This window comes from Astyanax mexicanus, chromosome 13 (assembly GCF_023375975.1).
Source record: "Astyanax mexicanus isolate ESR-SI-001 chromosome 13, AstMex3_surface, whole genome shotgun sequence".
Classification (NCBI taxonomy): Eukaryota; Metazoa; Chordata; class Actinopteri; order Characiformes; family Acestrorhamphidae; genus Astyanax; species Astyanax mexicanus.
The window spans coordinates 16,392,768-16,419,134 of NC_064420.1; the positions used below are offsets into that span (position 1 = coordinate 16,392,768).

Sequence of the window (26,367 nt, forward strand, 5' to 3'; positions counted from 1 at the left end):
CTCCTTCACTTACTCACTGAACACGTCCCATCAAGGAGGGCCCGCCCACGTTAAAAACTCTTGGAGAGAACAGGCCAATCCGAACCCTTTTTGTTTTGCATGCGCTTCATAAATATGCACACGCGGGGAGCGCTTTCTCTTCCTCTCCCTCTCTCTTTCTTTACCACACATGATTGCGGAAGTCTTTGTCACGTGCGTGCGTGTTTGTGTTCACTCTTGGGCCAATCGTTTTAGATTCTGGGAGATTTTATCTGACTTGCAGGCATCAGGGAGCAGTTATTGATATGCGGTAGACTTCGGCAACTTCCAGGAGACTTGGGAAGTCTGTATTTTTCACAAGTAATATGTCTTCACGTGTTGTAGTCCACTGCACTGCATGTATGGATGCTTCATTATTGATGCAATGGTCGTTGCTTGACTGGTTACAATACTGGTGACATTTTTATATAAACAAACACACAAGTAGAATCAGATCAATTCATTTCTCATCCAAGGATTTTCACACACACACACGCACTCACACACTGATATATGCAGTAGTGGTGAGCAGTGCAGTGAATTGTGGGAATCACTGAAATGCTCTGACTGCAGCTGAGCCAGGTAGCTGATAGCTGAGAATAAAGTGACTCATGCTTTGCAGTGAATCATTTTAGCTTGCTCACCTACAAGATTTGTTCTGAAAAAAAACACACATTTTTGGCAATGAACACATGCACACACAAGCACACACACAAATACACACACACACACACACACACACACACACACACACATGCACATAAACACACAGTGGCAGGCATTGCAGCTCTTTTATAAAGATTCATTCAAAAACCATGACTCATTGGCTGGGCTATACCTGAGCCCTGAGAAGAACTTTTCAGTTCAGTTTGTTCACCCGTATGATCTATTCAAAAAAGACACACGCTCAGATGAGTAGGATTATACACTGATATGCCAAAAGTAATGAGACTAAACACTGGGCAATGTGCTCATGGCAAGGCATTGGGTTTGAGTTATGGGAGTTGGAGTGAGGCCTGAGAGTCCTGATTCCGTTTCTGAAGTTGTGTACACATTACACATTCTTCTATCGACAGTGTTACATTTGTGCCAGGATTACATCATAGAAGGCATTACCACCCACAGTGGGCAGAGAGTGCAGTGGGTGGTAATGATGGTGACTGGTGGTATCTGGCTAGAATTGTCCATGTCCATGAACTAATAAGCAACTCTGATAAAAAAAAAATGGGTCTCACATCCACATTTAATGCAGGAGACCCCTCCGCACACATCCTACAGCTCAGTGCAGGATGTGGCAAAAGTTACGGGATACTAGCTGCTGTCCCATAACCTTTGGCATGTCAGTGTATGTGAGAAAGGTCTTCTCTGTCTGCACACTGGTTTAGTCGCTGAGTTCTGCGTTCCGTCTCAAAAATGAAGATCATGTCCAAGGATTTGTCCTCCATCCTCCTTCCAGCTTCTTTACACCTCCCTCTCTCTTTCTCGCTCTCTCTCTCTTTCTCTCTTCCTCTCTTTTTCTCTCTCTCTCTCTCCTCACACGTCCTTGTACAAAGGCCCAGCGCTACCACAAGAGGAAGAGGAGGGAAGGAATTTGTGAGACAGGGTGGAGCACTGATAGGGTAAAAGAAAGAAAGAAAGAGAGAGAGAGAAAGTGTGTGTGTGTGTGTGTGTGTGTGTGACAGTGTGGCCTCTCTCTTTCTGCCTCTCTCTCTTTCTCTCTCTCTCTCTCTCTCTCTGATAAGTGTCTCTGGAGTCTGTGGGGGTTAGGGATTCTTGTCTGGTCTATCGGGCAAACGTATGCACACCCTCTCTCTCTCTCTCTCTCTCTCTCTCTCTTTCTTTCTCTATCTTTCTTCTACCCTATAAAGCCCTATCCAGATGGGATTAGTTTCTCAGGGGGTTCTGGGGTAATTTTCTCTTTTATGGGGGTCCTCTGTGATTTTATTCCCGTCTGGAACGAACATGTACGTGTTTTTCTTCTCAGACGTCCTCTGAGAAAATTACAGGCTGAATTATCTACTGTTTCCGCTGAACTCTTTGGTCCTCTGGTTATTTTAGTCACCTCAGGTTTAATAAAATAGCTATTTGTTCACTGCTACGCATGTAATTATACTTTGGGCGCGCGTTTCCATGGAGATCCACATAAACACAACAGCGAGTGGAAATGGAGGAGCTACTGAACGTGATGTCACGTGACTGAGGAAGCTTAAAAACTCACAGGTCCTCCTGTTTTTTCAATTGCAGTCTAGATTTAAGAGTTTTATCACTGAGTAGAAGTGTGAAATATTTTTCACAGACATTCTCCTGAGAAACTAATCCCATCCGGATAGGGATTAAGTAAGATTCAAATTATGGTGAAAAGTGAAAAATATTTGCCCTGAAAAAAAATACCCCAATCCTGAACCTGATCCTAATCCTAATCTCTGTTACCATTTTAGATGGATTTAAAAACAGAAAGAAAGAAAGACAGTTTAGTAGGCAGGTTGATAGGTGGACAACAAGACAACACAAAAAAACAACACACATTCTCTCTCATACACACACACATACACACACACACACACACACACACACACATACACACAGGGACACCACCCCCAGAACACATTCAGATCCACCCGCTTGCATTCCTGAAGCTGTAGTTTCTCTACTCCCAAATTATCCCTCACTCTATCTCTCTCTTTCTCTCTCTCTCTCCCTCTCTCTCTGTCGTGACCTCCCTCTTCCCGTCTCAGTTTTTTCCCTCCTCTTCTCCTCTGTCCTTCTTCAGTCTACATATGTGCCCATCTTTGTGTATCCTTCCCTTTTTGCTCTCTCTTTCCACCATTCCTTTTTTTTATTGTAGCTTCTTCTTTTTCTTTCGAGAAATCAAGGCTGTTGCCCCCTGTAGCTCAGCGCTTCTGTCCCTCAGCCTGCCGTCTTTCTTTCTCTCTCTCTCTCTCTCTCTCTCTCTCTCTCTCTGCCTCTATATCTAGTCATTAGTGTAGCGTAGCATTGATGACGCTTTGCTATGATCAAGTAATGGAAGGGGAGTGTGTATGAGAGTGTAAAGTGTGTGTGTGTGTGTGTGTGTGAGGAGGACAGGGCAGTGACATGTCAGCAGGCTTAAATAAGCACTCTGCCTGTGACACGAGCTCTGGGCTGAAGGGGGGGGAGGGTTAATGTGGGGGGCACTTCATTTGTGAAGGTTCTGCTGATTTGATCGTACGCAATTAATTTTAACAGCCAGCCCCTCCCCCTCCCCCTCCCCTCCTCTTTTCCTCTTTTCTCTCCTCCTCTCCTCTTCTTCTCTCCCCTCTCTTACTTTCCTCCTCTTATCTCCTACTCTCTTTTTCTCTCGTTTCTTAATTTTCATTTCTCTCTCCCTCTCCTCCCACTCCCCATCTCTTTTCTTATTTTTCTCTTCTCCTCTCCTCTTCCTCTCTCCCCATCTCTTCCTCACCTCCTCTTATCTCCTCCTCTCATATTTTCCTCCTTTCATTTTTCTCCTCTTTCCCTCTCCTCCCACTTAACTCCTCTCCTCTTCTTTCCTTCTCCTTCCTTCCTTTCCCCTCTCTTCTTCCCCTTAACTCCTCTTCTCCTGAACTCTTCTCTTTATCTTCCCCTCCCTTCCTCCTCTCTCCTCTCCTCCTTTCATCTTCCCTTCTCATTCCCTCTTCTCTTGTCCTCCTCTCCTCCTTCCCCCCTCTACCCTCTCTTCTCATCTTCTCCTATCCCCATTCTCCTCAGTTATATACCTCCTCTACCGTTCCTGTTCTTCTACTTTTCTCCTTTCATCTTCTCATCTCCTTTGTGACTCCTTTTACTCTCTATTCCTTGCCTCTTCCCCCCTTACATCCTCCCTAACTCCTTTTCTCATGTTCTCTTATGTCTCTTCTTCTCTACTCTCTTCATATCTTCTCCTATCTCTGTCCTCCTCTCCCTTTCCTATTCTTCTCTCATCTTCTCACCTCTTGTTTGTGCCCCCTCTTACTCCCTCCTTTCTTTTTTCCTCCTTGCCTCCTCCACTCATCCTATCTCCTCCTATTTTCCTCTACCCATTTCCTCCTTTTATTTTCTCTTCTCCTGTCTCCTTCTCTCATCATCTTCCCATCTTCCTCTCTCCTCTCTGATCTCCCTCTTCCCTCATCTCACTCTCTCCTTTTCTCATCCTCTTCTAAGGCAACAATGGCATATAAAAACAAAAAACTGATCTGTCTCTCTCTGCCTCTCACTTTTTTTTGATTCACCGTCTTACTGTTTTTATGGTATATCGCTCCTTCTCTCTCCCACCGCTCTTTCTTTATCTCTTCTTCTCCTTCCCTCCTCAATCTCATCCACTCCTTCTCTCCTCTCCTCCTTTTCTACTATCGTCTTCTCTTATCCTCACTCTCCTCACATTTACACCTCCTCTCCCGTTCGTATTCTCCTCCTCTTTTCATTCTCTCTTTTCCTTGTTTCCTATGGAAAAGATGACACAGAAAAACTGATCTGCCTCTCTCCATTTCTGACTTTTTCTCTTTCACCTTCCTACTGTTTTTATATCATTCCATCTTTCTCCCCATCTCTTTTTCTTCCTCTCTCTCTTTCTCTGTTTCTGTCAGCCTGTCTCTCTCTCCTCCACCCTTAAACCTCCTCATCTTCCATTTCTAGATCAGTTCATGTCAGTCATATTAACCTTGTATAAAGTTATATTGGGAGTCTGGCACGTGGCACGTGTGTGCGCACACACACACACACTCACACACACACACGCACACAGAGATACACACACTCCGCAGTAGTCATTGTTCCCGCGGAGCTGTGGTGAGGGAGCTGCCGTGTTGGAATGTGAAATTTTTTACCTGGTTGGTGGTGTGATGAGATCTGGTTGCCATGGCGCTCTGCTGACCAGTTGGCGCTGCGGGCACAGTGTCTGGATGTCGGTAGTGAAATCTCCGTTAATGTGACAGTTCCTAAACAGGGAATACGGGCACTGTGGAGTGTGTTCCTCTCAGAAAGAGACAGAAAGAGTGAGGCTGTAGAACAGGTGAAGGTGTTTCAGCTCCTGCAGGTGTACACCTGTGTTCTGCAGCATGTACGGCATCCAGATATCACTGCAGATGCTTCACTGGACAATGTTCATATCTGACAGGCCAATTATCTAAACTGTGTTCATCTCATAAAGCTATCTGAGCTACCTTAAAGCTGCCTTAAAAACCTACTTACTTACTGTACTGCTAAACTATTCTATAAACAGGAGTCTTAAAGTGGAAAACCACTCATGTTACCCTGATTAGATGACAGACAAAGGTTTTTTATAAAAAGCCCCAACAAATATCTAGCAGGTTTAATATCTGGACCAGTCAGTGACTGTATGGTTGTGCAGGCGGATCTTGATTTGTTTCTTTGTCCACACAGTTACTAGCATGTGATTAGACTGTGTGTCCGAACATCACAAGTGTATCTGCATGTGAAGCTGTGGTAGGTCTGCATTAGGGTTTTTTCCACGATATATAATCACTATATTAAACAATGCATCACCCAAAATGTTACCAGCCCTGCCCCCAATATAACTCAACCGTGTCCAGAACAATCAAGAGCTGAGTCAGCGCCGAGCACTCAAAACCGAAGGAAAACAGCAAAACGACAGGAATTGTCCCTTTAATCAGGCATTTAAATGGCTTTTTAAAAGGTAAATAAGAGCATTTGTTTTTCTGGGATTAGAAGCATGAATTCAGCTGTAACTGGAAATATCTGCACTGCAAAACTGTGCTGGACTAAGATGCACAGCTTTCAACACGTGTGTTTACAAGCACGTGCCCAACCATGTAGATGGAGGCCTTCCGGTTAACTCATGTTTACTCCTGCCCTCGTGCTCCCCCTCCCTCGCGCTTCTGAGGCAACAGCAGCCTGTCACTCACACAGACACAGAGACAGCGCTGTGTATCTACTTCGACTATTGTGCATTTGCACATTGCGATGACGATGCTTAAAAGATATATCGTGCAGCCCTTATCAGCATCATTAACTAACTTTTGGTATTCTTGTTGAACCCCCACACTTCTGTCACTATAGATTTTTTCTTGTTATAAGTGACGCAAAAGGGTGTCCAAATGAGATGCATCTATACAAATCCGGATGTCATCATTTTAAATCACCTCCAAATGTGGATTCTGGCTGTTCAGACTATCAAAAATCAATCAGGATTCACTCCAGACATGTCAAAAATCAGATTTCTCCTGACAGTCTAATCATCATATTTGCTTGTTTTGGAATAAAAATAAAAATTATGTCTTGCACATTGCATCAGTTGTGGCAGAACGTGAGTGTAGAGAGCAGACAGAGCGTGTTCCTCCTGGTGAAAGATTGTGTAATTGGTGACTCTGTGTCACTGATCAGTCGTGTAGTGTGTAAAGCACACCCACTAAAATATGTTCCCCATTACAAGACGACAAGTCGTGCTGAGTGAACCTGGCATTAGACAGGAAGTGAGAGGATGGAACCGCTCTGATGGAAGATGGAAGCAGCACAGTATCTGATAATCTGCCATCCTTTCATCCCTTTTTCTCTCTGCTAGTTGTCCTTGTGTGTGTGTGTGTGTGTGTGTGTGTGCATTTGTGTGTGTGTGGTGTAGATGTCAGTGGCTCAACTCCCTGTTGATAAAACCACTGCTGATTGCTTTCTGTCTCTCGCTGTCTCTCTCTATCTCTTCTTTATGTCACTTTCTCTCTTTCTTTATGTCTCTTTCTCTCTCTCTCTCCCTCTCTCTGTATCTCTCGCTCCAGTCTTTCCTCCCTGGCCTCCATCTTCTCCATTGTTCAGAGCAGAAGTTGCCAAGGATACAGTAATATAGGGGATGTGATACAGAACAGGATGAGTCAGAATACTGTAGGACTGAACAGGAATGGGACAAGGGACACATGCGCACACACACACACATACACAGAGAAACACACATTAGAAGACTTCTTTAGATTCTCTCTTTTTTCACATTTTTGTCTGTGCTATGTTAAGTTGCACACAGATGTGCAAATGCACACACATAGCTTGTGCACACACACACCCTGTAGAGAAGTACAGCCAACTTTACTAGTGAGAATATTCACAAAATGCTGGTAGAAACCAAAGTTTACAGGGTGGGAAACTGGGAACCACCTCAAACCCCCATGTCTGTTATTGATCTGAGTAAGTTTTTGGGTTAATTGATTTAGAGGGCCCTTTTATACACCCTGCCCAAGGCGCGTCGCAATGCTCTTTGCTATCTTACACCCCCTCAACTGTCTATTTTCACGCATTGCACCTGCGCCTTTAAAATAGCATCAGAGTTTAGGAATAAATAAAAACACTGATGGGCGTGGTTGTCTTGAAATGAGGTGTGTTCAGGTACATTTCTTGCGTGTTGCTATTTTGGCTGCAGAAAACATAGGTGCGCCACTGACTGAAATAAACCTAGACAGTCAATCATTCCTATTCAGCTCTGGAAAAAAATAAGAGACCACTTCATTTTCTCAATCAGTTTCTCTAATTTTGCCATATATAGGTATATGTTTCAGTAAAATGAACATTGTTGTTTTATTCTATAAACTACGAACAACATTTCTCCCAAATTCCCAATAAAAATATTGTCATTTAGAGCATTTATTTGCAGAATGAGAAATGGCTAAAATAACAAAAAAGAGCTTTCAGACCTCAAATAATGCAAAAAAAAAAACAAGTTCGTATTCATATAGTTTAAGAGTTCAAATCTATATTTGGTGGAATAACCCTGGGTTTTAATCACAGTTTTTATGAATCATGTTCTCCTCCACCAGTGTTACACACTGCTTTTGGATAACTTTATGCCACTCCTGGTGCAAAAATTCAAGCAGTTCAGCTTGGTTTGATGGCTTCTGTTTATTAATCTTTCTCTCAATTATATTCCAGAAGTTTTCAATTTGGAAAATCAAAGAAACTCATCATTTTTAAATGGTCTCCTATTTTTTTCCAGAGCTGTAGGTGTGCCTGGTGCGCATACACAAAGCACCACGCTGTTAAGTTATGAACACGCCAAAGTCGCAGCACTTCTGGCTCATAAAGGGATTGACTACGGGCAGACTGATTGGTTTATTTTACGTTACACCCAAACCACACCCATGTTTAATTAAGAAAAATAGTACATGCCTTTTGCACGTTTCAAACCACCCAGGGTATATTTTTGCATCCTAATTATAATTGACAAGTACGCTATAGATCCCTAAAATAGGGCCCAATATGTTGTTTCACAGCATTGTAATTCAGTTGCCGAAAAATTGAGCAAATCACAACTCGATTTGTTGCCTTTTGAAAAGTTTTAGTTTGCGGAGATCCACGTAAACACAACAGCGAGTGGAAATGGAGGAGCTACTGAACGCGATGTCACGTGACCGAGAAAGCCTAAAAACTCACTGGTCCTCCTGTTTTTTCAATTGCATTCCAGATGCAAGAGTTTAATCACTAAGTAGAAGTGTGAAACACTACCCCTGAGAAACTAATCCCGTTCGGATAGGGCTTCTAAGGCACTTCCTATCAACACAGATCATGTGACCTCTTTAACAAATCACAAAGTGGAACATATATTTATGTGAATAAACAAAACATATTATTTTTCCATTTACTGTTGTACTACTAGAACTTGTAACATTAAGGTATAGAATTTCAAAACGATTAAACTTTTTATTTATTTAGTACATTATGCCAAATAAAAAGCTCACAATAGAAAGAACTCTTCAAAAGCGTAAATTTAGAGGATAAAGAAAAACCTTCTAAACATGCAATGTGTGTCAGTGTCTAAAATAGTTTTATTACTAGTAACTTTGGAGCATTTCTATTGGTCCATTCATCATGAAATTCACATGAGGTTGAAGATGTGACTACTGCACACATGTACGTTCCACTTTGTGTGGCTAAATTGCACTTGTGTAACCTGCTAGTGTGAACGCAGGGTAAGGTGTTTTGCATAGACTTTCCATAGGCTATGTAAATGTAACGCATAAGCAAACGTTGTCATAAGTCATGTACACAGTGCTAATTAGTGAAGTATAAGCTTGCATTACTTGTTAACAACTTTAGCTTCATAGATCCACTGACTCACTAGTGCAGTAGCACATAATTATCATGTGTGTGTGTGTGTGTGTGTGTGTGTTTGTCCATCCGTGTGCATGGCTATAAAAGGTCCAGCCCAGTTGAATGCTCTTTAAACCCTGATTTCTGGGCTGGCGTGTGGATTTAGCGGCGGCGGCGCGCCCTCCCTCAGCTCAGCCTGCTTTTAGCACAAAGCCCTGCGTGTTTGCTTCCCTTCCCCACCCAGCATTCCATTTTCCCCCAGCTCAAACCCCCTACACTCACACACACACACACACATATACACACCATACACACCCCACAGAGACTCTCCTTTCCCTTCTTTCCCACTTTGCGGCCTTCCGTTTTCTGTTGTTCTCTCTCTCTCTCTCTCTCTCTCTCTCTCTCTCTCTTTCTCTCTGCCTTATTCAGCCTCTCTCAGTTGAGTTTAGTTAAGTAAAATCTGATTCGTTGCAATCTGATTCAATTCAGTTAATTCAGTTCAATCCAGTTAAACATGTTCACATTAGTTCAGTTCAATTCAGTTCAGTAAAATTAAACTAAGTTCAATCCAGTTCTGTTCAGTTCAGTTTAGTTTAGTTTAAATCTGTTCAGTTCAGTTGAGTTCAGTTAAGTAAAATTAAATTCAGTTCAATGCATCATTGTAGGTGTAGTTTAGTTCAAATATGTTCAGTTAAGTTTAGTCAAATTCAGTTAAGTTCAATTCCATTTAGTTCAGTTCAGTTCAAATTTGTTCAGTTTAGTTCAGTTCCGTTCAGTAAAGTTCAATTCAGTTCAATCCAGTTCAGCTAAGTTCAGTTCAGTTCAAATATGTTTAGTTTAGTTCAGTTCGGGAGAATTCAGTTCAGTTCAGTGAAATTCAATTCAGTTTAATCCAGTTCAGCTGAGTTTAGTTTAGTTTAGTTCAAATCTGTTCAGTTTAAATCTGTTCAGTGGTGCTTTTATTGGCATGAGTGTAGTTTGATACAGTATTGCCAAATCAATAAACAATAAAGAATGAACTGAAATAAAAAAATAAAAATAGGTTAGAAGTTGTTATTCAAATAAATAAACAAATTAAACATTTTAATGACAGTAATAATATCAAATATAGTGCTCGTAATTATCTGTGGATGTGCTCACTGGTTTTCTTCTTTTTTCTTTCCTTCACTTTCTCTTTTCTCATGTTGTTCTCCCCAACAGTTTCTCTCTCCTTTTTCATCACTCTTTCTTTCTCTATCTCACCCTCACTCTCTTGCCCTCACTCCCGCTCTCTCTCTCTCTCTCTCTCTCTCTCTCTCTCTCTCTGTGCTAAGCTGCATTAACTCCCCAGATTACCTTGAGCCTTGCAATCCTCCAAACCTCTCTCTCGCCCCCCCCTCGCCCTCTTACCCTCTCCATCGCCCACGCCCCCAACCCCCCCCAACCACCCTTTTGCCATTACCCGCACCTCTCCTCCTCTTCCTTGCTTTACTCTTCCTCCCTTCTTCCTTCCCTCCCGTCTTCCCAGCCTTCAGGGTTTGTTTGATTTATTCTCTCCCTCCCTCCCTCCTTCCCTCGCTCGCCCTATCTCACTTTCTGGAAGGTTGTGGCCTAGCTCGTCCCTAAAAACAACAGAGAGAGAGAGTGGGGGAGAGAGAGAGATAGAGAGAAAGAGAGAGAGAAGAATAACAACCTCTCTTTTACTTTCCATCCTCCCCTCCTCTCTCTCTTTCTCTCTCTCTCTCTCTCTCTCTCTCACTCGCCCAGTGTTTTTCGTTCCCCTCTCCCACACTGCTTTTAAATTGCCTTTGAATTCTTCAGCTGCCTCAGTGTCTCACTCCCTCTTCCCTTGGAAATTACTTTTTACCCTTTCTAAGTTTGTCGTGCTGAGGAGGCAACTCAGAAACCCCCCGCCCTCCTGCAGTGCCCGCTGGACAGACACACACTCACACACACACACACACACACACACACACACACACATATACACATCTCACCGACAAAAGCAATATTGAACCAAGAAGTTGATGGTTGGAATGGAAAGAAGCTCTATATGTGTGAATGTAATGATGATACAAGTGTTATATAATGATATAACTGTTCAGTTGAATGGAGGCTCTAGTACCTTGTTGGGTTCCTCTAGCCTGGATACCAGAAGTCATCCGGCAGCACGTTTGCTCACAGTTGTTGCAGCTGGGCCTGTAGATCCTTTACACTCATAAGGGATGTAAATGCTCAACTGGTGATAAATCTGGTGATCGTGCTGAACTGAAAAACGCTTGCAGTGTGTGGGTGAGCATTATACTGCTGAAAAATGAGAGTCAACACACATGGCTGCAGGATTTTCTTCAAATATCATTATCATCGTTAGTGGTACTCGTATCATTACAAGGGGTAACCAACTGTCCTATGCGATGGCTCCCCAGATCATCACACCAACAGTTGGGGCAGTGCTGCAGCAATCCAGGTTTTTTGTTCATTAAACCACTACAAAAAGGAAGGTGAAAGTGGTCAGCTGATGGATTAGTCCAATAAAATCTGGGATGTCATCGACTAGGCAAAATGTCATCAAGTGCATTGTAGAAGGGTGTCTAGTGTCTAGAGCAGGGGTAAATAATTAGAATTTAGTATGGTCCAGTTAGAGAAAATTTTGTCAGGCCAAGGTCCGGACTGTCATCATTTTTAACTTGTGTTATGAGTCAGTGTTATATCCTGTATACTAAAGAAGCCTAATACTTCTGTTCAGTATTATTCAACATTATTTATTGTTTTAAATAGGCATTGTATCGACATATCATACAACTAATGGAAACATCCTCAGTAATTTAACTTATCTAGTCTATCAATGTGAATCTGTATGTCAGCTTTGTTTCGAAATGCTATATTTATTTAATTAGATTTTATTTATATTAGATTTAGGCCTGTCTGCCATGATAGTTAAATGAATGACGAATGGTACAATATGTGGAGAAATGTTTGCTAAACTTGGCCAGAATATCAGCTTCGTTCAAAAACAGCAGTTTTATTTTATTTAATATTATCACTGTTAATATGTTTTATAAATGTAGCATTTAAATTCCTTTTTCTGGTGTGCACCTTCTGAATAAACCTTTCTCGCTTTATTCTCCGACAGTTCAGTAAAATCGAAATCATTGCAATCCATTTCAATTCATTTTAGTTCAGTTCAGATCTGTTTAATTAAGTTCAGTTCCATCCAGTTCAAATCTGTTCAGTTTAGTTTAGTTCAGGTCAGTTCAGCAAAATTCAACTAAGTTTAATCCAGTTTTTTTCAGTTCAGTTTAGTTCAGTATTAATCTGTTCAGTTTAGTTTAGTTCAGTTCAGTTCAGGTAAGTAACATTTAATTCAATTCAATCCAGTTCAAATCAGCAGTTGTATTTTATTTAATATTATTGCTGCTAGTATGTTTTATAAATGTAGTATTTTAATCTCTTTTTCTGGTGCGCACCATCTGAATCACTGTGTACTTCGTCTGTGTGTTCTCCTCAGTGCTCCCGCCTCTGCACAGATCTGATTGGCAGAGGAGAGTGTTTGGTGATCTTACAACACACGTGATTGGTCTATGAGTTTACTGCGCCACAAAGCACGTATACCGTAAAGACAAGAAAAGTTCCACTGCTTTAAATAAACACTGTCACTTTTAAATCCTTCTCAGTAGTTTATCGGTTTGAGTCCGCGTTGAACAAGGTCTTGAGTCCGGACCCGGACCGCGGTCCACCTATTAGTGACCCCTGCTCTAGACTAAGAGGTCTCTCACCAAGAGGTACACTACCCAAACGTAGTGGGGGAAGCACTTTTATGCTCTCTTGTGGCAAGATCTAGTGTTGCTGCAATCTGTGGTACCCCTTTGTTTGTTAATTTATATATGTGTTATTATGTACAGCACTGTAGAGTGGTTTTCATTGGCTGTGTAAATAACAAGTAAAATCTGTGCTGGGGTTTTTTTTTCCTTACACTAAAAACACTAAACTTTCTCTCACCCCTGAAAAAAACTGCTGTACAGTATTTATATATAGTTGATGGCTGTCAGCATTAACGTGTTAAAGCATGCAGTTAATCTGGAAACTTATTAAAACTTAAATTAATTATGTGACTAAACTGACAGAGCCTGGTGTGACATTAGCAGTTTTATTTAGCGATATAACACAACAGCGCTTACAGCTGAGTTCAGAAAGTAGATTAATTTTTATTAATGCTGAAGTTTATTCTCTCTGTCTCTCTGTCTTTCTCTCTTTCTTACACTCGCATGGTCATGCACACACAAACATACACACACATACAGCTGATGGAACGTTTCCTCTGTCCAACCTGTTAAGTGTGGAATATGGAGCTAAACTTGCGTTTATTTTCTTAGTTAAACATTACAGTATTCTGGTTTAAAAAGCATCAAAACTACCCTGAGATATTATAATACAGTAAACTACCCTGAGTTATTATAATACAGTAAAAAAAGATCTAGTCTGCCAGGTTTAAGCTACACTAAACCGTTATTACTGCCCCCTTCTTATAAATACAGTTAAGTAGCAGCAAAAAAAAATTATCATAATTTATTTCCATGATTAAGTAACAGAATATTGTTGTGATTAATGTATTATTATTTTTTTTAATTTTAAAAGAAATTGGCACCAATAATGCAATTCTCTGATTCTTTTATTCACATTTAAATAACCATTATTAAAAGCGTAGTCTTAAAAAAGAAAATTGTCATAAATCAGAATTAATCACAGAATTCTATTGTGATTAAATTTGAAAATTTTTTTAATTACATATAGTCTCTTGTCATATTAGAAAATTACTGTACTGTATTTGAAGTAATTGTGGAGAATTTAAAGACCACTTCAGTTTCTGAATCAGTTTCTCTGATTTTGCTATTTATAGGTTTATGTTTGAGTAAAATGAACATTGTTGTTTTATTCTATAAACTACAGACAACATTTCTCCCAAATTCCAAATAAAAATATTCTCATTTACATCATTTATTATCAGAAAATGAGAAATGGCTGAAATAACAAAAACAAATGCAGAGCTTTCAGACCTCAAATAATGCAAAGAAAACAAGTTCATATTCATAAAGTTTAAAGAGCTCAGAAATCAATATTTGGTGGAATAGCCCTGGTTTTTAATCACAGTTCTCATGCATCTTGGCATGTTCTCCTCCACCAGTCTTACACACTGACCTAATGCCACTCCTGGTGCAAAAAATCAAGCAGTTCAGCTTAGTTTGATGGCTTGTGATCATCCTCCTCTTGATTATATTCCATATATATTATACAATATATTATATTCATTTTAAAGTGGTCTCTTATTTTTTTCCACATCTGATTGTGTAGTATTCATCTAAAAGCATAATAAACACCAAGCCTGAGAGCTTACACAAACACACTCCTCACAGACAGGCGTGGAGGACAGAGAGAAGGTCCAGTGACGCCCCCAAGAGCACGCAAAACAAAGGGCAGTGTTACAGAAGGGCAGGGGAGTGGACACAACTGCAGCTGGACCCTGGGGTCACAGGGTCAGACCTCCTCAGCTGACCACCATCCTGCCCTTTCTCTCATTTATTGATCTTTATTAAACAGTTAAAATGACCACCACACACATCCCTCGGGGGGTGGGGGGCAAGCACCCCTCTAGAGTCCCCATGGTTGAAAATCTGTTGCTGAAGTGCCCTCTAGAGTTACAAAAACGAGAAAAAAAATGAAACAGTTATTGACTGAGTCTGCCATGGTGCCTCATGCTGCAATAAATAAATGATCAAGTAATTTTAATAATGTGTCTTAATGAAAAAAAAAGTACAAACACACACACACATATATATATATATACATAAAGGCATGTACATCACCTCCTCTGCATGCATTCCCTTGTCATTTTATTTTATTACACTCAATTCACACATTTTATTAAGGCTGACATATATTAAATAAATAATAATAAATAATCTTAGGCTACATATCTATTATCTATGTTTTTTTTGTTGTTGTTTTTTATATGAAAAAAACATATTTATCTGGTCTCTTTCTCACACACTTTGCATACATCAATTCATATATTCAGTACAAACACATACATATAGACCGATATATCACCTCCTCTGCATTTATTTTTTTGTCATTTTACTTTATTACACTCATTTCACACATTTTATTAAGGCTGACATATATTAAATAAATAATAAAAAAGAATCTTAGGCCACATATCTATTATTAATTCTACAAAATATGTGATAAAATATAGTATTATTTAAAAGAGTATCAATCAAATATGATAATATGTATTAAATGTACAATGAATTACCAAGTAAAATGTTTTTTTGTATTTCATCTTCTTCTTTTAAATTTTTCTATGATAAAACATCTTTATCTGGTCTCATCAAACAGATGCACACACACACACTCACACACTTCGCATACATTTATTCATAAATCCAGTTAAAACACATATTTATTTATTGTGACCTGCACATCACCTCCTCTGCATGCATTATCTTGTCTTTTTATTTTATTGCTCAGTTCACATATTTTAGTAAGGCTGACATATATTAAATAAATAATAATAATAAATCTTAGGCTACATATCTATTATTAATTCTACAAAATATGTGATATATATTAAATATACAATGGATTACCAAGTGAATTTTCTTTTTCATTTTCTTCTTTTAATTTTTATATGATGAAACATCAAAAATTCAACACAAAAAAACATAAATTAGTAAATTCAGTACAAACACATACATATGGACATATACATCACCTTCTTTTCAAGTATTTTTGTAATATTTTATTTTATAACACTCAAATCACGCATTTTATTAAGACTGTAATATATGAAATAACAAATAACCATAGGCTACATGTTATGTAATATTTTACTTTTTGCAAGTATATGATAAAATGTAGTATTATTTAACAACATTTCAATCACATATAATGGTAGATAATGAATGTACAATGATTTATTAATTTCATTATTATTATTTTTTAATTTATCTGGTCTCTATCTTGTCTTGAACTTGGCCACTCCCAGTCTTGATCCTGAAACACACACTTTGCATACATTTGTTCATAGATTTGGTACAAACACATACATATAGGCTTGTATGTCACCTCCTTTGTGTGCATTCTCTTGTCATTTTATTTTTATTACACTCAGTTCACACATTTTATTAAGACTATAATGTACATAAAATAACTTATATTAAATTATATCTTAGGCTAAATATTATATAATGTTCATTTTTACAAATATATGATAAAATGTAGCATTATTTAATAGCATATTAATCATGTACAGAGATAGATAATAATTGCACACTGATTTACTAATATAATATTTATTTTTCCATTATCTTCTTTTTTTTATATGATGAAAGATATCTTTATCTGGTCTCTATCTTGTCTCGATCCCTGTCACTCGCAGTCTTAATTTTGACTCGGACCCAAGTCTAAACACAACACATGCAGTCACAGCACACACACACACACACACACACACACACACATACTTTGAATACATGAATTCATAAATCCAGTACAAACACATACATATAGACCTATACATCACCTCCTCTGCATGCGTTCTTCACACATACACACTCACGCTGAACACACACTCACACACTCGCACCGAACACACAACATACAGAATCATGTCCAAACTGGAGTACACCCACGCACGGGTGCGCACGCACACACACACACACACACACTAACACACACACACACATGCAGGCACACAAAGCCTTCACCGCGAGTCCTCCTATTTGTGTCTACTCTTAAAAGGGTGTTTTATTTAGCATAAATGTTGAAGCCAAGTGTGCCCGGCTGCCATGGCAACCAAATTAAACTGAGAATTTCTTTGCAAGGAGGCATCAAAATTATTCAGCCCCTCTCTCTCTCTCTCTCTCTCTCTCTCTCTCTCTTATGAGCGAGAGATATAACAATGCTCTGCAGTCTTCTTTAAGCCGCCATTGTAACGTGACGCAATGTGACACGGTAATTAAACCATTGCTCGTTTAAAAGCTCTCCCATAATACCCGGGAACAAAGCGCGGCCACAGGAAACGCACACTCGCACAGATCCCTAATTGACTGCGGATTTCCAAATCTGCCATCAGACAATAAAGAGTCAGCGCACTCGTCTGATTCTCGTTTCGGCGCGAGAGCACGCTTCGTTAGCGCGGGATAATTATTATAAGTGGATTATTTGTTATTATTTATTAATGTGTTTGTATTTGTGATGCACTGTGGTGCTAATTGGAGGGGTTGTGTTGTCAGCGTTAAGGATTATACTGTAGATTAGTGGAGTACAGTATGGACAACAGTTGCGGTGTTCGATAGTACTCTTGGGTATGCTGATATACACATTAAACACAATAAATTATCGTCTATAAATAGTTTAAGCTTATCAAAGATTTGACCACAGCATAAGAAGTAGTTTGGTGTGAACGTTCACTGTACATCTTACTCTCACTACTTACTACTACCTCTATTTGCTTAGCTCTGCCTCGCTCTACCTCCAGCCTTGTCACACCACATGAGTCTATCAAACAGTCTGCAGCATGAAGAGCTCCCTCTGTTGCTGAACATGAGTAATGCAGTTTGAATTTACTGTTACTTGTTTAATGTGTTTATTGTGAGAACTCATACTGTATTGTGATAGTTATTAAAATACAAATTAGTTTGCAGCTCTATTTTAGCTTCGTACCTCAACATTTAGGAGTGATCTGATGATTAAATTGACATAAAAATTATTAAATTACTAACTAAAACTTCAAATTAATTCGCACATTGAATCACACAGTTCGTGAACGCTAGTGATGGCTGTGATGGTATCTGAATGTGCACACTTGTGTGTGTATATATATATGTGTGTGTGTGTGTTTGAAGGGTCCGTGCAGCATGCAGGGAGCAAATGAGAGTAAAGGGGGGATCAGGGTCGGAGGGTGAGCAGCTCAGTCTCTGCATGCTGGGTGCATGTGTGTGTGTAAGTGTTTGTGAGAGTGTGTGTGTGTGTGTGTGAATGTGTTGGGAGTGGAAGATCTATTTTATTGATTGACTCTCGTGCCCCCTGCCCACAGATGAAGGCTGGACTTTCTCTAATGAATTCTTCCAACCTTTGCGCCCTCCCAGCCCAACTCCCCCACTCCAGCACCTTAATTAACTCTGCCTTCCTCTATGTGTGTGTGTGAGTGTGTGTGAGTGTGTGACCTCTTTGCTTGTTTCTCGTCTCTTTCTTTGTTTTCTCACTCTGATGATCTGAAAGGCAAAGTGTGCCGTTTCTTTCACCAGCCGCTATTATTTACCCAGTGCCAACACGTACACGCTTTTCTGCATGTTCATACACATTGTACGCATATGAAGACTGTATATAAACAGAATAGTCTGTTTGTTGAAGAATCAGATCAGATCTGTTTATATACAACGGGTAAACATGTCTCAGATCTGATCCTTTTGTTCATATGTGAAACTGGTGTGTATCTGGGTATCTTTACGGCAGTCTGAACACACTGAATCTGATGCAGTTGCAAGAAAAAGTATGTGAACCCTTTGGGATTACTTAATCACATTAATTACTTAGTCACAATAATAGACAAACACAGTCTGCTTAAACTAATATCACACAAAAAATTATATGTTTGCATGGTTTTATTGAACACAGCATGTTAACATTCACAGTGCAGGATGGAAAAAGTATGTAAACCTTTGGATTTAATAACTGGTTGACCCTCCTTTGGCAGCAAAAACCTCAACCAAACGTTTCCTGTAGTTGCAGATCAGAGCTGCAAAAGAGCTGCTCTTCACATAACAAAAAAAAAAGTTTCAGTCCAAAAATATTCTTGGGATATCTGGTGTGAATCGCTCTCTTGAGGTCATGATGCCACAGCATCTCAATTGGGTTGAGGTCAGATTCTGTTGAAGCCATTCAATTGTTGATTTACTTCTATATTTGGGTTGTTGTCCTGTTGCATCATCCATACTCTGTTAAGCTTCAGTTGGTAGACAGATGGTCTTTAGTTTTCCTGGAAAATGTCTTGTTTAAATTGGGAATTCATTTTTCTGTTGATGACGGCAATCCATCCAGGCCCTGAGGAAGCAAAGCAGCCCCAAACCATGATATTAGTTTAAGCAGACTGTGTTTGTCTATTATTGTGACTTAGATGAAGATCAGAACACATTTAATGACCAATTTATGCAGAAATCCCAGTAATCCCAAAGGGTTCACATACTATGTGTGTGTCTCCTTAGTGTGTAAGTGTAAGAAATCCCTGTATGAACTTCACTGAGTGAAGAGTTTTGGTTGTTGAATATGTTAAATATTCATTCACGCACCAGGTAAAGTGGCTCAAATCTGTGGACCAAGAGTTCAGTTTAGTTTTGTTTTTAGAAATGTCATAATTAAAGGAGTAGTATGTCATCATTATTTCACCAGTAGAATTGCCTAGAACTAGATGTGCGATGTGATGAACTGTATACTGGCTGTGATGAATTTAGTGGCCTGATGAACTATGGGAAGAAGCTTTCTCAAAACCATGCATACATGGGATATGCACCTTCATTCACAGAGCTTTCTTGTGAAAGTTTGTGAGTGTGTGTCTGGGTATATACGAGAAGCCAGATGGAATGCTAGGCTATATGACTGCTCAAACCAATATCATAAATCATTTAACTTTTTACCTCGATAATGATAAACAAACCATTATTTTAATGTGCTACTGACTATTTTGTACAAGAAATTTTAAAAAAATTATATAATCAGAATATTGTGCCTGCTATACAGGATTCCATGTGTGTGGGATTTGATATTGCTCAGCACTAGATGTGTTGTGATGGACTGTGGACTGATACATTTTGCTACTGGCTGTTCAGCAACCTGATGGGATACTGGAAGAAGCTGTGTCTAAACCTTACATACAGACACATACAAATACACAGGAGATGCACCTTCATTCACAGAGCTTTCTCTTGCAATGAACCAGTTCTCGTATTACTCTCGCAATCTGTGTGTGTGTCTGTTCAAGTGGATGAGTGAGTGTGTGTGTGTGTGTTTGTCTGGCACGGAGTGTACGCGAGGAGTCCGTTTGTACTTATCATACTTCACCGCACATTCTAGAGCCACACACTTGTCTCTGGTTGCCCAGACTCCAGGGAATACAGTGTAAACACACACCATGCTTCATCTCTCAGGAGGGCACTGTGCTTGTGTGTGTGTGTGTGTGTGTAGTTGTGTGTGTGTGTGGAGATTTGTACTGTATATAAATGAGAGTTAGCCTGTGAGTTATTATGGTCTGTCTTTTGGCTATAATTGGCTGCTGGACGGTGTGTGGAGAGTGTGTAGCTTCAGTTGGGCCTGATTTGGGTTTGTTGGGTCGGGCTGTCAGCCCGGCTGCTTTGAGCCCGGCGCTGATCTGAAGTCGCTGTGGAACGGCGTGACAGCTGTTTTGAACAGCCCCTGCGCTTTGGACTGTCAGCGCAGTCTAAACAGGCCCGCTTTCTCGCGTTCGCTAAACGCTGTTGTTTTTTCTCCCCGTGTTTTTTTTTTCCCTCCGCGCTTTCTTTCTTCCTGTCGTTTACGGTTCCGTGTGAGGTTCCATCCATCCGAGCGCACGTCCTTGTCTCCGAGACGAGGAAGGAGATGTTGTGATGGGTGCAGTGTGAGTCTGGGAGTGTATAAGTGTGTGTATCTTCTCTGTCAGCAGCCTTTACTTCATAGCTTAGGCTTTTATATTTCAGGACGAGCAGCAGACGTTTTTTTTTTCTCTGAGAAAAGAAAAGATTTGGTAGAAATGATCAGGTGCTGCTTTTGATCCTGATTTGATGATTTATTTTGAGAATCGTTTTTGTATTTTTAGCTGTAACTGAAGTCTACGAACGCAGTAATGCAACTATCATTGCTGCCATCCCTGCTGAATAATCCAGTAGGGATGGGAGACTGGATTCTGCTTGTCCAAGATCAGTTATAAATGGTCTAAGCTGGTCATCCAGGTGAAAACACCTGCTGGTCTACAAACTTGGTCATACTTAATATTATGAACCAGCTTGGTATTGCTTGTCAGCCAGCTTGGTGTTGCTGCTTGAACAGCTCGGTCTTGTTCGTCAACCTCCTTGGTTTTGTTTGTCAGTCAGCTTGGTTTGGCTGGTCTTGCTGGTTAAACACCTTGGTTTTGCTGGTCTTGCTGGTCAACTCCCTTGGTTTTCTTGGTCAACAAGCTTGGTCTTGTTGGTCTTGCTGGTTAAACACTTTGGTCTTGCTGGTTATGATGGTCAACCTCCTTGGTTTTGTTGGTCAACCAGCTTTGTCTTGTTGGTCTTGCTGGTTAAACACCTTGGTCTTACTGGTCTTGATAGGCAACCTCCTTGGTTTTGTTGGTCAACCAGATTGTTTTTGTTGGTCTTGCTAGTTAAACACTTCGGTCTTGCTGCTTATGATAGTCAACCTCCTTGGTTTTGTGGGTCTTGCTGGTCAAACCCCTTGGTTTTGTTGGTCAACCAGCTTGGTCTAGTTGCTCTTGCTGGTCTTGATGGGCAACCTACTTGGTTTTGTTAATCAAACAGCTTGGTTTTGTTGGTCTTGATGGATGGCTAAATACCTTGGTTTTGCTGGACTTGGTGGTCAACCTGCTTGTTTCTTTTTTTTTTTTTTTGATAAACCAGCTTTGTTTTGTTGGTCTTGCAAGTTAAACACCTTGGTATTGCTGGTCTTTAGGGTCAACCTCCTTGGTTTTGCAGGTTCAACAACTTGGTATAGCTGGTCATGTTGATTCATAAGTAGCTGAGTGCCTTGTCAGAAATGTCAAAAAAGAAACAACCATTCTGGTAGATCAAATAAATGTGTTGTGATTTAGACTATGTTGTCCTTTAACATTGTGTAACCTAAAAGTTCTTTTCCTCCTGCAGGTGCTGATGAGGCTGAGCCCAGTTCAGACAGCCGGGGCGAGCGGATGGACTTTTTCGTAAAGCAAGAGGAGGCGCTTCCCGGCGAGACGGGATTCATGGGCTCGTCGCTGGCGGCCGAGAGGGAAGACTCCGGGGGCCGGGGTCAGGAGCGAGGCGGCTCCGTGGCCAACCTGCGGGCAGCGCTGATGAGCAAGAACAGCCTGCTGTCGCTAGGGGCTGAAATTCTGAGCGAGGATAACCCCCTGCTGTTCGACTACCTTCCCAAAGGAGGACACTCACTGTCCCGTAAGTCACGGCTTATTATTCTGCTGTTCCTCACACTCCACCCATGCTCCTGTAGACCTGCAGAGCTCCTCGCTTACTGTAGTGCTGAAGACCCTGCTTAGATGTGCTGTTGTAGTATGGGGGGCAATATGGCAAGTAATATAACAATGATATAAAGATCTTTTTTGATGGGTTGGATTTGGTTTGCTTGAGAAGATGTTGGAATGGTTAAAATTCAAAACACAAGCATAAGAACAAAAATAAAACTAGAACTACTTCTTGTACATTGATTATACTTTCTTGGTTGACTGTAAGCGGTGTTAATTTATGTTTTTAAGGAATATGGAGTTATTTAACCCTCTATTGCATGTTGTTGCCATATGGCAACAAATTCTTTTTATGAGTATTTTCAATAGAGAATGACATAATATCCACCACTTTTCCCATTGTGTGTGAAAATGGGACTTTACTTTTGAAATATTTATCAGTTTGATGACATCAGTTAATCAGGAAGTCCTGTTTGCCAACCCTTTCCATGTGGATGCGCCACACTGTGAAGGTCACGTCAAAGTGGGAACCTATACATTGCTAGTTTTCAAACTTCAAGACATATTTTGATCATAAAAAAAATCAACATAAATCTGGGGTAAGTAAGCTTTCATTTTTTATAATTTAATCCAAATATAAAGTTATACTTTCTCTGTAAAAGGCAAAAATGAATTTGTTGCCATATGGCAACAACATGCATACAGTGACATTCATTCTATACATGTATCCATTGAGTTACATAGGACAGGGCTATCCTGGCACTGTATTTGCAGATAGGTATATGATTTTAACTTGAAAACATATTTAATTTCTTAACATTATGCTATTTTCACATTTTCATATGATATATTAACAAATATATTAATTTCCTGATCAGAAAAAATATTTTTTGCAAATGGTTTGTTATGGAAAGTGATAGTTCAATAGCTGTTTTTCTGCATGTATTGTATCAGTCAGCTAAAACTTCTTCATTTTCATCCTTAGAACATGCATCCCAGTCTATTTTATTATTGTGCATCACACAGGAGCGCAATTGTTTCATTGCATTTTATCTACGATGAAGATTCTGATGCTGGATGATGATCCTGGAAGATTCTGTTCTTGTTACCACTGTTCACATTAAATGAGCTTTTTTTTTAAAGAACAAATTAAATGAATGTTGCTTAAGTGAATGCTGCAAAACTACAATGGAAATACATTTTTTGCTAAACAAGTAAATTGTGTCCGTCTCCTATCAGGGGTAGGCCTATATAAATGGCTTTTTAGAGTGTTATTATTGAAATTCATGGTAATGTATGAATACAACTAAATGTGTTTTATTGTAAATAAATTATACTACACATTTTATTAATATAATGTTACAATTGTTTAGAATTCCCTTCAATAAGAGCATGTTTTTGAAAGAAAAACAGATTTTAAGTCATGTTCACCGAACCCGCGTTGTTGCCATATGGCAACAAATTACCAAGTACCCCCCCCCCCCAATTTTTTTTTTATGATTTTTGTTTTAATTTGAATTATTTAACCAATTTGAAGTCACAAAAACACAATTAAAAAAATATATGATGTTTAAAAAGTTGTTCATGCAATAGAGGGTTAATCTACAAAAACAAATGTAACATATAGTGATATGGGATATGAGGATTATATACTGTACTATCCAATATAGTAATATTGGCTTCTTTCCACTGAAGGACAGAAGAGTTGCACAACAACAAGTTGGTTGGTCCACAGAAGATTTCAATGGAAGGGATTATGCCGCTGTAGGTGCTGTGCCATAATATATGACATCTGTATCTATTTCTTTCTAGTAAAGGCACAGTCAGCCTTTGAAACTGCTGTTTCAAATCAATTTGCTCAAACTTTGGTAGTGATGTGGGGTGAGGCCCGTAGCCGGCTTTCTAATGCTGTGATTTTAAATAGCGATTTTAAATAAACGTCCAGCGTAATAACACCATGTTTGCAATGGTGGACAAGCATCGTAGCAGGCATGCTAACAGGTTGGTACAATATTAGATGGTGTGCTAAGGCTGTGGTAGCGATGTGAGACGAGGCCTGTAGCTGCTGTGCTAATGCCACTTTAGCAATGTTGAACAAAAGCTAATAAACACAGTTCTCAGTTTCACATTTAGTTAGAATGCTTTAGAATGTTTTGAAAGTTAGCATGCAAGCTTTCTAATTCTGTGAATGCAGGGCAGAGATGTGAGACTGGACGAATCAAACAACAGCATAAAAGTACAATTATATGTGATTATTAATCCAGATTATGGGTCCAGATTTAGCAACCAGACCCCGTTGCAACAGGGCAAGCAAACCAATCAATTGCCTAGGGCCTCGAGCTGACCTGGGGCCCCAGACAACGGCTGATTATGAATTAATAATGCAGCGACAAACTGTGAATAAATGTGTGAGCGCCCCTTTAAATTCTGTGATCAAAAAATGCTAGAAAATACATTGACGCTTTATCGGAATCAAGAGTGCCCCCCACATTAGTTGCTGACAGCAGCCATCCAGCAAGGTTTGTGATTCCTGCAGTTGGCACAATATTGTCCATTTTGCTTGGGGCCTCTAAATGCCTTGAAACAGCCCTGTTAGCAACACAGCAACTGGAAAAAGAAACCAGACCGTAACTGGACTAACTGATCTGCACCCTTAAAAAGCATAAGGCCCTGCAGTGGAAAAGAGGCCATAGTGACTTTACAGGTTTCTTTGCTTCAGTTTTAGCTTTTAGTTTTATGTGTTGATAGATATTGGTAGGTGATTATAGTGGTCTATCGGTATTGTTGGCTGTGGGCTGTGTTTAATAGCATTGTTGTGTTTTACTTTGTGGTTCTGTAATTTTTGTTTGAATGTTTTAATGGCTTTAAGCACTAGCTTTGTAGATGAATGTGCCACAGGTTCCTGCTTGATGAGACAGCAGGTGTGTAGTGCTTTTAGGTGATTTAGGTGAGTTTTGCATGTCTGTGGCGTGTGTAAATAATTTAATCATTTTAAATCAATTGTCTGAGCAGTGTTTGCCTCATAGAGCTGTGTGAAAAAGGCCATGTTTTAAATGCTGCGGGTCTAATTTTTATTAATTGCTCTGTACTATTTTATTCCTGTGATATTTCTGTGTGTGTGTTGTTGATCGCTCAGCCCTGTGGCCCCCAATCCCTGTGGTCCATCCTGAAATATTTTACGCAGCCATACAGATTACAGGTTAAAAGCTTAAAAAAAATATCCAGACTTGTGTTTGTACTGTGTTCTCGCTCTTTCTCTTTCTCTCTCTCTTTTTTTCTCTCTCTCTCTCTGGTAATTGTGTCTTTTGTGTGTTTAACTCCCAGTCTTTATCGGCTGTGTGAGAGAGGAGCACCAGAGGAAAACCCACAGCTACTCATACTGTCCCTCAGGGCAGGCTGCAGTGTGTGTGCGTGTGTGTGTGTGTGTTCACTCTCTGGACTGGATTAAGGCTTAATGGGCACTCTTAAGGATGAAACGCAGTGGCTGTCACTCAGGCCGGCGTGGCTTTGTTTGGTAAAGTCCAGCCGGAGGACAGTGCGGAACATGCGACGCTCTTTATCTGATAGATGTGAAGATGAATTCTCCCGGAAGCCTCAGAAGTGACTTATTTGTGCACAGAGAAATTAAGAAATATGATACATAGTCACTGTCCAGTGTGTGTTTTTACTGGAGATGGCACTGACCTGATAACCAGTGTTGGCATCTGGCCAGTACAAACAGAAAATGTTCCATCAAAAATTAAAGGGAAATAAAATTTAAGTAAAAAGGTTATGTGATGTGAAAGTAACATTAGACACATGCATCACAAGTTATAAATATAATATTCAGCTCTGGAAAAAATTACGAGTTTCTTTGATTTTACCAAATTGAAAACCTCTGGAATATAATCAAGAGGAAGATGGATGATCACAAGCCATCAAACCAAACTGAACTGCTTGAATTTTTGCACCAGGAGTGGCATAAAGTTATCCAAAAGCAGTGTGTAAGACTGGTGGAGTTGAAAACTGTGATAAAAAACAGGGTTATTCCACCAAATACTGATTTCTCAACTCTTGAATATGAATATGAACTTTTTTTCTTTGCATTATTTGAGGACTGAAAG

General features: G+C 39.8%; 1 protein-coding gene across 1 annotated transcript in view; it reads left to right on the forward strand.

Moving 5' to 3' along the window:
- The window catches only part of zbtb46 (zinc finger and BTB domain containing 46), a 135,583-nt gene that overhangs the window by 73,210 nt on the left and 36,006 nt on the right, over nucleotides 1-26,367 (forward strand). The window contains exon 4 of the mRNA XM_049486391.1: nucleotides 21,954-22,238. Coding sequence (XP_049342348.1) covers nucleotides 21,954-22,238 — 285 coding nt within the window. The remainder of the gene's footprint in view (nucleotides 1-21,953; nucleotides 22,239-26,367) is intronic.